The sequence below is a fragment of the Neltuma alba genome, unplaced genomic scaffold (genome assembly GCF_004799145.2).
Source record: "Neltuma alba isolate B1F8T4 unplaced genomic scaffold, ASM479914v2 tig00002154_pilon, whole genome shotgun sequence".
In the NCBI taxonomy this organism is placed as follows: domain Eukaryota; kingdom Viridiplantae; phylum Streptophyta; class Magnoliopsida; order Fabales; family Fabaceae; genus Neltuma; species Neltuma alba.
Window position 1 is genome coordinate 1 of NW_021632758.1, and position 16220 is coordinate 16220.

At 34.5% G+C, this 16220-nt stretch overlaps 2 protein-coding genes across 2 annotated transcripts; both read left to right on the forward strand.

Moving 5' to 3' along the window:
* The first annotated feature begins 5073 nt into the window (after positions 1–5073).
* On the forward strand, positions 5074–9200 carry LOC114717851 (BAG family molecular chaperone regulator 1-like). The gene is made up of 5 exons (XM_028903074.1): positions 5074–5135; positions 5170–5270; positions 5614–5870; positions 7856–8002; positions 8678–9200. The coding sequence occupies exons 1-5, from the start codon at positions 5074–5076 to the stop codon at positions 8819–8821; spliced, it is 711 nt and encodes a 236-aa protein (XP_028758907.1). The 3' UTR covers positions 8822–9200.
* A 1223-nt stretch (positions 9201–10423) lies between these two features.
* On the forward strand, positions 10424–12254 carry LOC114717856 (pentatricopeptide repeat-containing protein At4g21065-like). The gene is given in 3 exon segments (XM_028903083.1): positions 10424–11069; positions 11072–11131; positions 11134–12254. Coding segments are annotated over 3 exon segments (1827 nt in total).
* The last annotated feature ends 3966 nt before the right edge of the window (positions 12255–16220 follow it).

Genomic DNA, 16220 nt, shown 5'->3' on the forward strand with positions numbered 1-16220 from the left:
CTAACATCGAAAATATACAATATTGCATAGATTTTGCCACAGCAATTGCGTTATTACATTTAGCAAAGGATGGGTGTAACCAATCTGGAACTTAATAAATTAATGAACATTTGTTTATACACCTAGAAAGGGATTTCAGCCAAGTTATTTTTTTTAATCGTAAATCAACAAACATTAAATTTCTTAAACATGACCTCGCTTGAATCACAAGCTATAGCACCACCAAGCTAGCAAAGTTATTGTGCGTTGCATGACAATAAACAAACCCGTATATTTTTAACTACTCTTCTTCAATAATGCCTGAAGGCTCCAATTTTTAACAAGAACTTACATATTCAAAGTTCATGAATTAATAATTCTATCAAATATTAACAATTTACTCGTCTTTATATGTACACGCCAACCTTATAAAATTATATACACTTTCCAATCCCAGAGCTATGAACGCTAAGTAGTTGTTTTAGTTTTAAATAAGATCTCCATCTCCTTTTATCTTTCATATTTATTTTTTAAACTATCCCAATAGTTAAAATTTTTTAAATACTTGTTTTATGTTGATGATACTCTAACATGAGTGGTTCTATAAGAAAGAGTATATATTTTAGAAAAATTGTCTCATGTTTTTCATAAAAAAATTAATTACATGGTGGCACAGTGTAATTGGTGAGTTTGTTTCGGCAAAACAAAGAAGTAATTAGTGGCTAGTAGGACTGAATATAGAATCTTAATGCTTTTTTTTTTATGTAAGAAAATTCTACAAAACTCATAGAATTCTGATATCACCTTGGTAGTTATCGATCATTATTAATATGCTTTTACTCATTTCACGTAATGTCGTTAGCTTGGTTCATTTCTTGGCTGGAGACCCTACTCACACCCACTTGAGTTGTTAGAGCCAAATCAAATTAACCTGTTTCATCAACACATCAAAACGTGAGTGCATAATAAGCAACGTGACATTATTATTATTATTATTTTATTATTGTTCTGTATGTTATCATTACTATTACGTTATTCCAATTTTCATTTTCACCTCAACATCAAAGTGGAAAAAAGAAGATATTTTTCACTTTGATTATTGTAAGAGATATATAATTCCAAATTCATCTAAAATATAAAAATTAGTTTTATTAAAATAGATATTATGATTTAAAATATATTTCATACTCAAAACTGATACAAAAATAACTATCTTTTAGAAATTAAATTGAGAGAATTAAACAACTTTATCCATACATGGCTAGAGTTCTGGCAAACGCATTATACTGCTCATCAACTCAACACATGGGCTTGTGTAATTTGGTTCAATTATACAACCATTACGTGACAATAAAAGTCAGCTTTTTAGGAACTTAATATATAAGTTACTAAGTTAATTTGATGTTTATCTTGGGAAGGCACAATTATTATTTTTTAAAAGAAGTATATTATTATTATTATTTTGTTTGAAAGACAATAATACTCTTCTTATCCTTAATATATGACCTAATTATTGAATTAATTTTTGTCTTAAATATAAGACATATTTCTCATATATATTAATTTTTTTAAATTATCCCTATTGATATTTTTCCAACCATAACCAAGTAGAAATTGGAGGGAATATATTAATGAAGATAATTATGGTATTTTAAGAAAAAATATCATATTTTTTATAATCAACAAACTTACCTAACTTCTTTAATTTAATCAAATTAGTTAAATAGGTTTTTATATTAAGAACAAGAGGAGTACCAGGGAGTTGTATACTACCTCTGGTCCTATTTATAAGATCTCGTTTGTAAATTATAAATGAGATTTTATAATTATAACCGGAGGTCGTATAATCTTTCGTTTTTTTTTTTTAAGAAGTTGCTTCCCTAATTGCGAGAGAGATGTGAAGATTAACTTACTCAAAAATTAACGATTTTAGCAAACCAGACGATAAGAATTGCACCATTTTTCAGGAAGTCTAATTTCTCCTCCTTACCCACACCACAAGCCTCGATAAAAATTAGTTTCTGCTCTTAACAAATAACACTCATTGTCCCAGTGGGGGGAAAAAACTGGCGTCCTATTTGTAAGCTACTGAGATTTGTTACAAATTGACACTGACTTCAACTTACAAATCAAGTGAAATGGTAATGATTTGTTTTTGAATGGCAATATATTTATATATTTAATTAGCAAAGTCATCAATTGGCAGTTTAAAACAAAAAAAAAAACTACAAACTCGTCAAACTAGCTGCATATAAATAAATAATAATTCAGGATGTGAAGCAATCATGTAGATGAATTTTGATTGGATAGCCAACTAATCCTACCCAACGGGTGCTCTCATGTATTAAATGGATGGCATGGTTCATGGATTCGTTTTTTTTCTTCTGTTAATATTATACTCGTTCACTCTTTAATGAATCCAATTGTTAAGTTGATTTTAGTCTTAAATATAAGACTAATTTTTTATATTTATCAATTTTTTCTAAATTACCCTTATAGATACTCCCTCAACAATAATCAAATAGAAGAGAGAGATAGTATTAAAGAAGATGATTATAATATTTTAAAAAAATATATCATATTTTTTATAATTAACTAACTTACCTAATTTTTTTAATTTAATTAAATAAATTTTATAGTAAACACGGGCTACACATTTCGTTTTCATTGGCAGGCAGGCGACATGTGAACCGGAACATGTTTGCAAGCGAAGATAAGTGGGGCCCCATGAGGCTGATGTGACAGGAGTATTTCAGATCCGTGACCAATCCTGGCCGTTGGTTGGAGGTCAAAATCAACTGATCGTAGGGTCCTGCGTGGTTTGTGATTATTGATTGGCCCCGTGCTTTTGCTTGGACTACTTCTAATCTTTGTTAAAGGAGATAGATGACGCTTAACAACCATTGATTAATACCAGTAATACTATTTAATTGGGATTAAGGAATCTCACTAAACTTTTGACTATATGAAGGGCTTAGTGTTGCTTGCGTGTTGGATTTTAGTCGTCACTTCTTAGAATTTAATTTTTAATTTTTTAATTTAGTTCTCCTTCAGTTTTACAAAAGTCAAGCAAACATGTTTGGTTAATGCATTTAATTATAATTTTAATCTATTTAAGAATTTTCAAAACATAAATATTTATCCTTAGCATCTCAACGCTGATGAATAATTGAAATTATTTTCATCAGGCAATTCAGAAGGTCGAAATACTTTAATAATAAAGACGTAGATATAAATATTACACATATTAGATATAACAACTATGGTAGCCATGAAATGCTCCATTCAGTTTTAAATATGAAAGTTACTCAAATTCCTTGTATTGATTTAAAACGTAGGATCTCAATCCATTCGTTTTTAAATTTAAAATTTTTTTTCCAAACTATTTTTATTAATTGCATATATGAAAGGGAGGTTCTATTAACATGAAAATGATTAGGGGTATTTAAAAAAATTAATGCACATTTAACACAAACAATATTTTAAATTAATTATTTAAATTTTATATTTAATATTGAATGGAGTATATATATTTTAAAGGGATAAATAATCTCCAGGTCCTTATAGTTTCATTTGATTTTTAATTAGGTCCTTATAAAATTTTTTCTTTTTATTAGATCCTTTTACTTTGTGTGTTTTTTAATTAGGTCCTTCTATTTTTTTTCTTTTTATCAGGTCCTTATAGTTTCACTTATTTTTAATTAGGTGCTTTGTAGTTTTTGAAAATTATTTATTAACTTTATTCTTTAAAATTAATTTCATTTTTAAATTAATAATTATATAATTGGAAAAAAATAATTAATATAATCATTTAGTAATTAATAAATAATCAGAATAATAATTATGCTTAAATATAAATTATTTATAATCATATTTTAATTTTAGATAAATTTATTATTATAATTTGAATTTTATAATTATAAAAATTTGAATTAAAATAAATAATATATTTGTTTAACTAAAAATTTAAAAGAATATTAACATAAGATTGTTACAATAATTTATTATTTTTAAAATGTTATTATTTGTAAAATAAAGAATAGAAAACTAGAAGGACCTAATTAAAAACAAAGTAAAACAATAAGGACCTGATAAAAAGAAAAAAAATTATAAGGACTTGATTAAAAATATATGAAAGTATAAGGATCTGATAAAAGAAAAAAATGATAGGGACCTGATTAAAAACCAGTTGAAACTATAAGGACTTATATATTAATTATCCTATTTTAAATATTAAAAACTTTATCCATGGGAAATTCAAACCCACCAAAGGCGGTATTTTACATAATACTCTTCTGGTCCTATTTATATAACAAAAGAGAAGAGATTTTTTTGTCTTATTTATAAAGTATTGAAAGAAATTTTAGTATAGATGTACAATTTTATCCTTATTTATTATTATGTTGATTTTATTTTATAAAAAATAATATATATTAAATATAATAAAATTAAAAAGTTATTAGATTTTAATTGAGAGTTAACAAAATTTAAAGTTTTTTCTAAATCATATAAAATATGCTATAAAAGTGTTTATAAACATCCCATGCGAGTAAATTAAAATCTTCACTGCGTTGGTCCCTTGGGGTAATCCATTCAGGGAGACCTGCAATTTATGGTCCAATGATGATTCTCCACGTATCCAAATGAGCACGCTTAAAGTAAGCAACAAGGCCATGTGTCTTTCCTCTCGGATTTGGATGCTTCCTTGAGCTGTCGGCAAACTCCCTCCTGCTTAGCTGTCACTGCACACTATCAAACGAACCCCAACACGTGGCACACCTCTCATTGGTCCAAGATTCTCCCCTCATACTCCCCATCAACACGATGCATTTCCCCACTTCGCCTGCACTATAAAAGCCCCACACACCCAACATTACGGCTTGATAGTGTCGGCAGATCAATGCAACGTTCTCCGCTCATGCCTTTAGAGATATTTTCTCTCATCTTCCCGAGAAAACGGTCTCCTTCCTTCTCTCTCGCTTTTTTGTTTTATTTTTACACGCTTCGAGACGTTTTCCCGGGAAAATTGAGTTCAAAATGATGAGGAATAGACCGAATGGGTATGGTAGAACGGCCAGTGGTAGCTCCACAACGATGAGGACGCCGGCGCCGTCGTCCTCTTCGTCGTCGTATACTTCTAGAGACGAAGATGCTGAGTGGGAAATGAGGCCTGGAGGAATGTTGGTACAGAAAAAGTGAAAAACCAGAAGCTCCCGTGCCGAATTTGCGGCTTCGGATTGCGTATGGTGCTCTACGATACGAGATCTCAGTTAGTTCCATAGTGACATTTGGTAAGACGAGCCCTGGATCTAGAATCGCCATTGTTGTATTTTCATTTTCTGTTTGGCTGCTGAGAAAATTTAGTTGGGTGGCGCTGGCTAGCAATGCGTTGTAATGTCGAAATTGAGTTCGGTGGTGAGTTCAATAGCATCATCATTAACAATGCTACGTGCCTACGTAGCATTGCATGGCGTATTTATTAATTTTCTCTTTTCATCTTGGCTAGTCATGACGGAAATGATGACAAAAGTATTCATAATTTTAGATGGAAGTGCGGCCACTATCTTTCGCATTTGATGCAATGATTTGGCATTTGTGATGGAAACTGAGAAAGAAAAATGTGAAACTTAACAGGGGAGGTGAAGAAGCTACTAACGGAGCAGACAGGGTTACAGGCCGGTGAACAGAGACTTGTTTTCCGAGGGAAGGAGAGAGAAAATGGAGAATACGTGGACATGTGCGGAGTGAAAGACCGTTCAAAAATCGTTCTAATTCAGGACCCGGCCAGCATTGAGCGTCGCTTCCTTGAAATGCGTAGGAATGCTAAGATCCAGGGTGCCCGTCGCGCCATTTCGGACGTGTCTACAGAAGTCGACAAGCTGGCGGAGCAGGTAAACCTCACTGCCTTTTGTTTTGGTCGATACTTGTGTTTTTCACGTTTAATTATTTTATTACGTCTATTTTAGTTAGTACGCGATGAGGCCTTAGAAGCATTCACAGCTAGGGAGACGGAGAGCATAACAGTTCAACTTAGAAATTTGTGGTTTCATGCGCTCAAATACGTAGAAATTTGCAGGATTTGAATTCGAACCTTTTGAAGAAAGACAGAAATTAGACTTGCAGCCTGTTCGTAATCAAATGCTTGATGTAAATATTGGATGTCCAAATCTCGATCTCGAGCATCAAGTTACTCCTGAGTGGGGTTATTAAGCGAGCATAGGGTTGCAAACTCGGCATAATTTCAGTTTAGGGAGAGCGAACGAGGCACATCTCACAGTCCGCTATTTTTGAACCCAGCGTTCCTTTCTTTAGTAGCTGATTTCTGATACGCAGACGATCTGTAATCTATTGGCTCAGATTCAGATGCCCCTGGACCACACTGAGAGTTTCAGGGAATCTGAATTTTTCTTGTCAAGTGGACTATATGGTGAAGGCAAATATTGGCCTTTCCCATTCATCCTTCCGTTTTTGCATCAATTCTGTGCCTTCATTTTCATCTTTTCCGAGTAAGTGACAAATTTTCTTAGGTAGATAACGTGCTCCACGTCATGGTTTTTGGCCTTTTTACCTCGTCATTTATTAACCGTATTCATGAGTGAGGGTCAGATAGAATATATGCAGCTTTAATTTAGTGGAATCCTTGCACATATTGCGGAATACTCATTTGTCAGTCTAGTCCATGACTATACCTAAATATTGCGTTGGTGTTAGAAGTTTGAATGTGAACCACTTTTTGGTTCGTTTTTCTTTTAAGCTGGGTGGCTGAAACCTATAACAATGCCTTGGGAATTTGAGTCAAATTTAAGTTTCATCCCGGAGTACAAGTCTGTAGTGTTCGAATGATTTGAGCACTTGCTCTGCTCGTTTCATCATGTTCTGCAATTTTACACGATGTAGGTTTCATTTGTCAGAATGTCCAAATACTTTGAACTGTAGTGAGTGGAAACTGGGAGACATGCAAAATAATTGGTTGCCAAATTGTAGTACGTTTGTTCGGTCCCCTGGAATGTGAGCCCCCCTAATAGAGATGATTCATTTCCTTTGTACTCACTCTCAATAAGATTAATTGAAATTTAATTGAAGTAGCCAATGTTCAATGAGACAAATGTCTCGATGGGCACTTTAAATTGCTATAGTTGCTTATAAAATTTTATCAGTACAAAAAGGATCCTGCTTTAAAGTAAGCCTGTTTGAGTCTGCCTTACTCTAACAACTTAATATCTCAATTGTTAACGGAGTACACTGGTGAACATTTTGCTGTCCAAGCCCATGAGTTCAGGTTCGCATAGCGTCTTATGAAAAGTGATGTTATAACTGCATTACAATGTAAATCTTGTTAATTGCAGGAAGAGATAGTTTAAGTTACGACTAAGTACTAACCTTTAATTTTCGTAGAACATATTGCCTTCAGACCTCAGTATCCTTTAGCGTTGGGTCCGATCCTGTGAGCAATTGTATGACACCCTGCCTTTGCTTCTAACTCAACTGATTAATTAACATGGTGGGATTACTCAGCAACGCACAAGCGCATAATCCTTTTTGGGATCATGGCATGCTCTGATCTATCCTAATTATTGTGCTGTCCTGTCCTTCCCGATTAGCAAGAGACTATAGGCAAAAAAAAAAAAACAAACAAAAAAACACAAAAAGGCAAGAGATGGACTATAACAGTCTAGCCAATTTTAGCTTCAATTATATATTCTTCTCAACGCGTATGTTCAAATCCTCTTCTAGGTTTCATTCTTCATTACCATTTGAATGATCACTTATATAACGCGGTATAGTCTGAGAGTGCCAAGTTAATTGCTAATTGTAAGTGCTGGCCGATTTCCCCCTCTCTAGTAGAGGAAATAATAATGCATTTTTCATTTTATAGGTCTCCGCAATTGAAAAGTCTGTTTCCAATGGAGTCAAGGTACCAGAACTTCAGATCACAACACTAATTGAAATGCTTATGAGACAAGCAATTAAACTAGAAAGCATTCAAGCAGAAGGAGATGCTTCTGTGCAGAAAAATTTGCAGGTAATTACCACCTCAAATTCTGTAACCTCAATTGAAGTTTCATCAGCCTCTCCAGTAAAATTGACTAATCAATACTAATTGAAATGCTTATGAGACAAGCAATTAAATACAAGCTACTGTATGTATGGTTCAGTTAAGCAGCTCTAGAGAAAGGCTCATGTTCAACCCTATTTGCCCTCACAGATGGAAATGACCAACTTAACCTTCATAATGGCTATTCGCTCGACATTCTTACCCTTACCTCCATTGGGTCAGGCGATGCATGTATACATATTCCTTTTGCCATTAAAGTGCATGTATAGTTTATAAGTCCAGATAACCCATAAACCTAAAGCCATGCATTTCCGGAAACGGGCTTTCCAACTATTTTTCCCGCAAGTATGACTTGCCATGGGTTATTAATAAGATCAAGAGAAATCCCTGTAAGAGGGCTAATAGGCATATGATGATTTTCTTATGAGCAGTTAAGATTTACATAAACAATGAGCTAATTAATAACTCCTTATAGATACAGTTCTCTTAACTCTATCATCAACAATTGTCCACTTTACCTTCTAACGTACTAGAAAGACGCGCTCAAATGGAGCTGGATCCATCAAGTTCTCTTCACTTTATAAACATTGTAGGGAATATTAAATCAAACTATAAGGCTAAATCTGATGGCTGCGTTTCCAGGGCAAGAGAGTACAGAAATGTGTAGAAACCCTTGATGTGCTGAAGATATCTAATGCACGAACAAAGCCTGTTGTTCTCACGACAAAGTGGGAGACCTTTGAACCTCCTCCATCCACCACTACCCAATGGGAATTATTCGATTGATCACTCTCTTTCATTTCCCTTTGTCTTTGCGTGTCCATATTATTCAATCTTGTTATGATCTTAAAGAACTAAGCTTCTGTCCAAAAGGTACTGTATACTTCAAAGTACAGTCTCAACGGCAGCTGAACATGTGAATATGTCCATTTTTGTTGGTGTTAAATTTGCTTTTATCACTTCAAGTTTGGTGATTGCTCCGTCAAACTCCATATTGGGGAACATGGAATGTATATTCTTCATGTATTTTGTAATTGAGTGGTTGGAATATAACAGCTCAGCTCTAGTGTGAGTTTCTTGTAATTGTAACTCTATATGTTCCATTCTTTAAGGAACGTGTCTCGGAACCTTCTTTTATCAATTGTTACACGGATTTATAATTATACCAATTGACGGTTAGCAATGAATACTATATACCGCATCGTTAAGTTGAATTCTATCGTCATTATTAAATTTGGATTCGATTCTTTCGAAAATGTTTTGAGTTTATTTTCTGCCCGCATTCCATGCTTTCCCAAAGATGAAGAACAAACATGCGCTTCCAAAAGCATTTCATCTCATTGGATTTACTGTGTCTATCTAATTGATCTGCACCGTTTTGGCCTTGGATGAAGGACATTTCATCACTAACCAATAATTATTCTGATGACATTGCCCTAGCTCAACCTACTTAAGCAGTCTAACCATCTGTAACAAATGATGCTGCAATCCAAAACTTCTGTCTGGTTTTTTTGACTTTATATTAGAGAACAAGGACAAGTCCCATTCTTTATTTTGTTTTCAATCCGGCCCCTGCGATGATCCATCAACATGATTGAAAAAGATGAGGGATGCATAATACTTACAAGAATCGAAGTATCCAACCACACAGCTAAAGTTTTTTGGTTGATGATAACGATAAGTACAATCATTCAAATCTCAACATCAAACAACATAAAATGGCACATTTAATGCATTCAGAGAGAAGTGTCGGAAAAAAGGGAAGAACCATATGCAATTATTTTGGGATAAGACGGTTAAATATCAGTAAATATACATGAAGTCCGTGCCTGGAATTTTTTTTTTTTTACTCTTATTTGTCTTGAAAGTTTTGTTTTCATAGTAAAAATATCATGGTAGTTATCTGCCGTTCTGTTTGACCTTTAAATTATGTAGTATAACTGGTATTTTTAACTGTTAAATTTTTTTTGTGGATAACAGTTCATAACAGAAATATTATTTAAAAAAAAAAAAGGCCTAAGGCATTAAAAACCTACTAAAAACACTTTTAGGTGTTGAGTCCATCTTCGTTGTTTAAGTGTTTAACCACTCGTCCCATTAATGCTTCGTAGTGTTACTCTTTCCTGGCTATTGCCGCAGTAATAGCCGCGCTCCTCTGGTGCCAATCGCCATTGTTTTCACATGTGGGTGGAGAATCGCGACTTTACTTCTTTTCTGTATAATCAGTTAAATTATCGGTCGCAGATGTTGTTGTCACAAGTGATTCAACTTAGCCAATACTCTAGATTCTCTACTTGCTATTTCGCTGTGGTTATCACTGTAATTTAATGTTCAATTCAAAGTAGAAATTCCCTTTAAGCCTTTTTATCCTACAAATACAAGCTTCGAATGCGCTCGAAGTTTTCCTCGTTGTTGACTTACAATCCCAGAAACCACTCATGCTTCTTCTCAAGCTCCTTATCACCTTCTCCCGAAAACACAATACTAAATATTCTCAGGAAGTGTATCAATCTTTTGCAACTATGTGCTTCTTCCTGTTATAAACTGAGGCAGATCCATGCATTTTCCATTAGGCATGGTGTCTCAATCGAAGACCCTGATATGGGCAAGCATCTTATCTTCACTAGTGTGTCCCTTTCTGTATCCATGTCCTATGCTGCTCGCATTTTTTCCCAAATGCAGAATCCCAACATATTTACTTGGAACACCATGATTAGAGGCTATGCTGAGAGTGAAAACCCAAGGCCTGCAATTCGTTTGCACCGAGAGATGCACGCTTCTTCTGTTGAACCTGACACCCACACTTACCCTTTTCTTCTTAAGGCTGTTTCTAAGTCAGCCAATTTCAGAGAGGGTGAAGTGATACATGCTGTTACTATAAGAAATGGTTTTGAGACTTTGCTTTTTGTTCAGAACACTTTGCTTCATATGTATGCTGCTTGTGGGGAAACAGAGAGTGCACACCAGATGTTTGCGTTAATGACACAGAGGGATCTTGTGGCGTGGAATTCTGTGATAAATGGGTTTGCTCTCAATGAAGGCCCAATGAGGCTCTGACTCTGTTCAGAGAAATGAGTTTAGAGGGTGTGGAGCCGGATGGTTCACTATGGTTAGCTTGTTGTCTGTCTGTGCTGAGATAGGAGCTCTGGAGCTAGGCAGGAGGATCCATGTATACATGTGGAAGGTAGGTTTGCTAGAGAATTTGCATGCTAGTAATGCGCTACTGGACTTCTATGCAAAATGTGGGAGCATTAGAGAGGCCCAGAAAGTGTTCAATGAGATGCGTGAAAAGAACGTGGTTTCTTGGACATCTTTGATAGTTGGTTTAGCTGTTAATGGATTTGCTGAGGAAGCAATCGAGCTCTTCAAAGAGCTGGAAAGACAAGGACTAGTGCCCAGTGAGATAACCTTTGTTGGTGTCTTGTATGCTTGCAGTCACTGTGGCATGTTGGATGAAGGATTCAATTACTTCAAAAGGATGAAACAGGAATATGGTATTGAGCCAAGGATAGAACACCATGGTTGCATGGTAGATTTGTTGGCGAGGGCTGGTTTGGTGAAACAAGCCTATGAGTATATTCAAGATATGCCATTACGGCCTAATGCAGTTATTTGGAGGACACTGTTAGGAGCTAGCACAATACATAGACAATTAGATCTAGCGAAAATAGCAAGATCTCACCTTTCAGATTTAGAGCCAAATCATAGTGGAGATTATGTTCTCCTCTCTAATCTTTATGCCTCTGAACGTCGTTGGTCAGATGTTCAGATGGTGCGGAGGTCAATGTTGAATGATGGTGTTAGGAAAAACCCTGGCTTTAGTCTGGTTGAGTTGGGAAATCGTGTCTATGAATTTACCATGGGCGACCGATCTCATCCTCAAAGTGAGGATGTTTATGAGATGCTAGAGAAGATCACAGAGTTGTTGAAGCCAGAAGGGTATGTACCTCACACTGCAAATGTGCTGGCCGACATAGAAGAAGAGGAGAAAGAACAAGCTTTGTCTTATCACAGTGAAAAAGTTGCAATTGCTTTTATGCTCTTAAATACCACACAAGGGACCCCAATAAGGGTTCTCAAGAATTTGAGAGTTTGTGCAGATTGTCATATGGCTATTAAACTCATATCAAAGGTTTATAACAGAGAAATTGTTATAAGAGATAATAGTCGTTTCCACCATTTCAGCGGTGGTTCATGTTCCTGTAAGGATTATTGGTAATATAAGAAAATATGGGGACTTGACAGCCATTTATTTGTTGTCCTGTGTCAAGAGCTCTATTGGTTTTGAGGTTTTACATGTATCTCGGAATTGTTCATGAGAAATTTTGAAATTTCTTTAAAAATCACTTTTTCTGTATTTAGTCTACTTCTGATTTGTCCATATATCAGGTGTTTCTGATTCAATAATTTGTTCCCTTTGTATGGTAGAGAGCTTTTCTCTTATTAATGAATAAATTTTTAATTAATAACTAAGATCTGCCTTATCTGCTATACTTGTGCAGTTGAATGGGTAAAGTTTATGTGTAAGTGTATCAATCTTATTTTGTCAGGGCCCCCTGAAATTGCAAAACACTAGCAGAAAATCTAGGATTTCATATTTTCATTTGATCTTGTCTTTCTGGTTTTAGAGTAGACAGTGATTTTCTGGTCCTCTTTAGTTTTGTACTGCATTGAGAAATGTGAAGGATACTTTGGCAAACATTATATCAGATAATTCCTCCATGATTTTTGATGATGCTCAATTGCGGAGAATAAAAATTTTAACACTATATATTTTTTTTCTTTTGGGGATCGTAACCAACAGTCACATACAACCTTAAAGGAGCCCGATTACAAGGTAGTCACCAGTTTGGTTGGGCTTAACTTCAAAAGAAGCTTATATGTTTTAAGCTATTAAGCCAGCGTTGGGGGATAAGCTGCATTTTGTAGCTTATTTTGGAGCTTATTCTGCTTTTTCATTGTTGCACATGTCAGAGCTTTTTTTTCCCCCTCTGACTTCAACTATATTAACACATTTCCTGAGTTTTTTTTTTCACATCTGACTCTCACACCTCTCCCACATCCTCCGTCATTTGTTTTTCACTTTTATTTTTTTTAATGTTTCACTTTATATCTAGATTATTCCTCTGATTCTAAATATAAGACTTTTTTTATAGTGTAAATTCTATCCTAAATATAAAACCTTTTTTGTAGTGTAATTACACTATAAAAAAGTTTTATATTTAGGACCAGAGGAATATTTTTTTATAATTTCTCTAAAGTTTTAAAATTTAATTCACTCATTAAATTTAACTTTTTTATATTAAATTATTTTAATTTCATTGTATTATGTGAAATTATTTTTTAATCATATTTAATTATTTATTAAAACTCATACCCATTTTAGTTATTTTACAACTAAACTTACTTTTATTCAACCATAATCCAAACAATTTTTTACTAATCTCATTTTTACAAACTAGCTTTTCTGAATTTTAATTCAAACACAATTCAGCTTATCCAATTTAGCTTTTACCTAACTTCATTTCTCCATAAGTTACTTTTTCAATAAGCTATTTTTCCAATCGCTGATCTAAACGGACCCTTTACGTTTTATGCTAAATATCAAAGTTGATATTCTTTTATTTTCTACAAAGCATTTCCTGTACGATTCATTAAATTATATAAAATTCATTATTTCTTTTTGTTATTTATGTTCAAATCCAACAATATTTTTAATAAAGACAAAAAAATGATGTCACGGTCTTCTTCCTTTTTTTTTAAAAAAAACTATTTTATTATGTTTTTATCTCCCTAAATTTTGAGGCCCAATTATAACCATTTTATAATTTAGTCCCTTCTTTTATTAGATATATAATTTTATTTTTCAAAAACACAAGGACTAAATTATAAAATATATAAAATTATAGGAACCGAGTTGCAGTGAGTCAAATTTCAAGGACTGAGTTACAATTGAGTCAAAACTAGAGAGACTGAGTTGCACCGAGTCGAAATATAGAGACTGAGTTACAAATGAGTGAAAAATATAGGGACCAAAAGATTAATTTTCCCAAGAAAGAATAAAGAAAGTGACGATACCGGAAAAAAGAGAATTAAAAAAAAAGAATAAAATTATGGGGAAAATTACTGTAGAGTCCCACATAAGAGAATTTACTATTGAAAGGTCCCATGAAATCATAAAATGTATATGAGGTCCCAAGAGACTTTATGGCAAAAAATTTCAAACGTGCAATTACTTTCTTGCCCTTCTGATTAAAGAAAGAAACTGAAGCACACGATTGAGAGAAAAACTCCTATCGATTGTCATCTTCATGAAATCCGCCGCCGTCTCGTTTGTGTCCATCCTTGTGTGCTCCGACAGCTTCAATCTCCGGCGAGGTCTGTCAGTGTCTGCTCGGTACATTGTCGCTCGCTGCTCCGCACTCTGTCGGTCTCTGGTCCGCACTCAGTCGGTCTCTAGTTGGACGCCTCCAATCTCGTGCACGATCCGTCGGTCACTGGTTCGCACCCCACTACCAGCGAGCCTCGTGGGTTCCATCATCGATGACCTTCGCACCCCACCGCCGGCGAGCCTCTCTCTCTTGGTATATCATATTGATATTATCTATTACTGGTATATTTAGGTGAGACGCTTCTCAGTTTCAGAGCAACAGTTGGCTATTGTGTAAGTTGTATTATTTAAATTTCGAAGTAATGTTGGCTATTGTCAATTGTTGTGCATAAGTTGTTATTACAGTGATCGAAGGTTGTCATTAACGACCCCATGACCTGTACTGTTATGTAGGATGGAAGACTTGTGTAAGTTGTATTATTTAAATTTCGAAGTAATGTTGGCTATTGTCAATTGTTGTGCATAAGTTGTTATTACAGTGATCGAAGGTTGTCATTAACGACCCCATGACCTGTCCTGTTATGTAAGATGGAAGACTTGTGTAAGTTGTATAATTTAAATTTCGAAGTAATGTTGGCTATTGTCAATTGTTGTGCATAAGTTGTTATTACAGTGATCGAAGGTTGTCATTAACGACCCCATGACCTGTCATGTTATGTAGGATGGAAGATTTCTGTAAGTTGTATTATTGAAATTTTGAAGTAATGTTAGTTATTGTCAATTGTTATGCATAAGTTGCAATTACCTAAGTGGAGCGATTCCAAATGAACTAGGAAACCTATCACAGCTCAGAAGTTCGTGAGTGCAGTATTTTAATGTAGTTTCTGGTTCATTTCATCCAATTTATGTTGTTATAAGGATGGACAAATCTCATTCATTCATCATATTCCTGTATTTTCTAGGGTTATATCAAGTAACTCCCTCAGTAGGAATATACTATTCTTTATATGTTGTAATTGGTTACTCTGTATCTTGTCATTTACTATCCTGTATGTTGTCATTTACTACTCTATGTTGTCATTCACTAGTATGTACGCTGTCAACTGCTTATTTGTGTGTTGTGATTAGTTGGTGTGAAGGTTGTTATTGTCTTGTGTGCAGGTTGTCATTAGCCTCTGTTAGTTTGTCGCTTGCTTATGTATAGGTTGTAATTTCCTGCTATTCTTGTTGTCATTCGGTTTAGCGTGGATTGTCATTGGCTGCTGTGTATGTTGTGAATGGCACAAATGTAGGTTGTGATTGTCTGATGTGTAGGTTGTAACTGTATGCTGTGCATGTTGGATGCTTGTAATCCCCTCAAGAAATCCATGACTTGAAGGTTGGATGCTTGTGGTGGCTTGTAACTTATCAGAACAACCTGCATGGTGATCAAGTGCTGTCTTTGCTACGAGGAAACTCCCAAAGCAAGAAGAAGAAATAAACGATGAGCATAGATTGTATTTAGTTTTTTTTATTTGACAGCTGAATGTAAAGTTCAGATTTTGTTTCTTTATTTGACCATGTAGTAATAGCTAGATATTAAGATATGTTAATGTGTATTGACATCATTTACTGATTATGAAGTTTTTGTAATGACATTCATGTGTTTTGACAAAACAGGAAATTCTTCGTTCCACACACGGATCATGTCCACAAATGCAGACTAAATAAAACTGGATAAACAAATGGTAACCATGACGACATGATAGGCATATATCACAATCATCTCTGCTACATCCATTTACAACCTCAACGGGGATTGTTGACAACCCGAAGACAAGTGGTTAACAACCTGGGCAGTGTCCCTGACAAATC

Excerpts from the sequence above, each read along its gene's own strand:
- LOC114717851 (XM_028903074.1), top strand. The coding sequence starts at position 5,074 with ATGAGGACGCCGGCGCCGTCGTCCTCTTCGTCGTCGTATACTTCTAGA. Across the intron at positions 5,871-7,855 it reads TCGACAAGCTGGCGGAGCAG|GTCTCCGCAATTGAAAAGTC; the intron begins GTAAACCTCACT and ends TTCATTTTATAG. Across the intron at positions 8,003-8,677 it reads CTGTGCAGAAAAATTTGCAG|GGCAAGAGAGTACAGAAATG; the intron begins GTAATTACCACC and ends CTGCGTTTCCAG.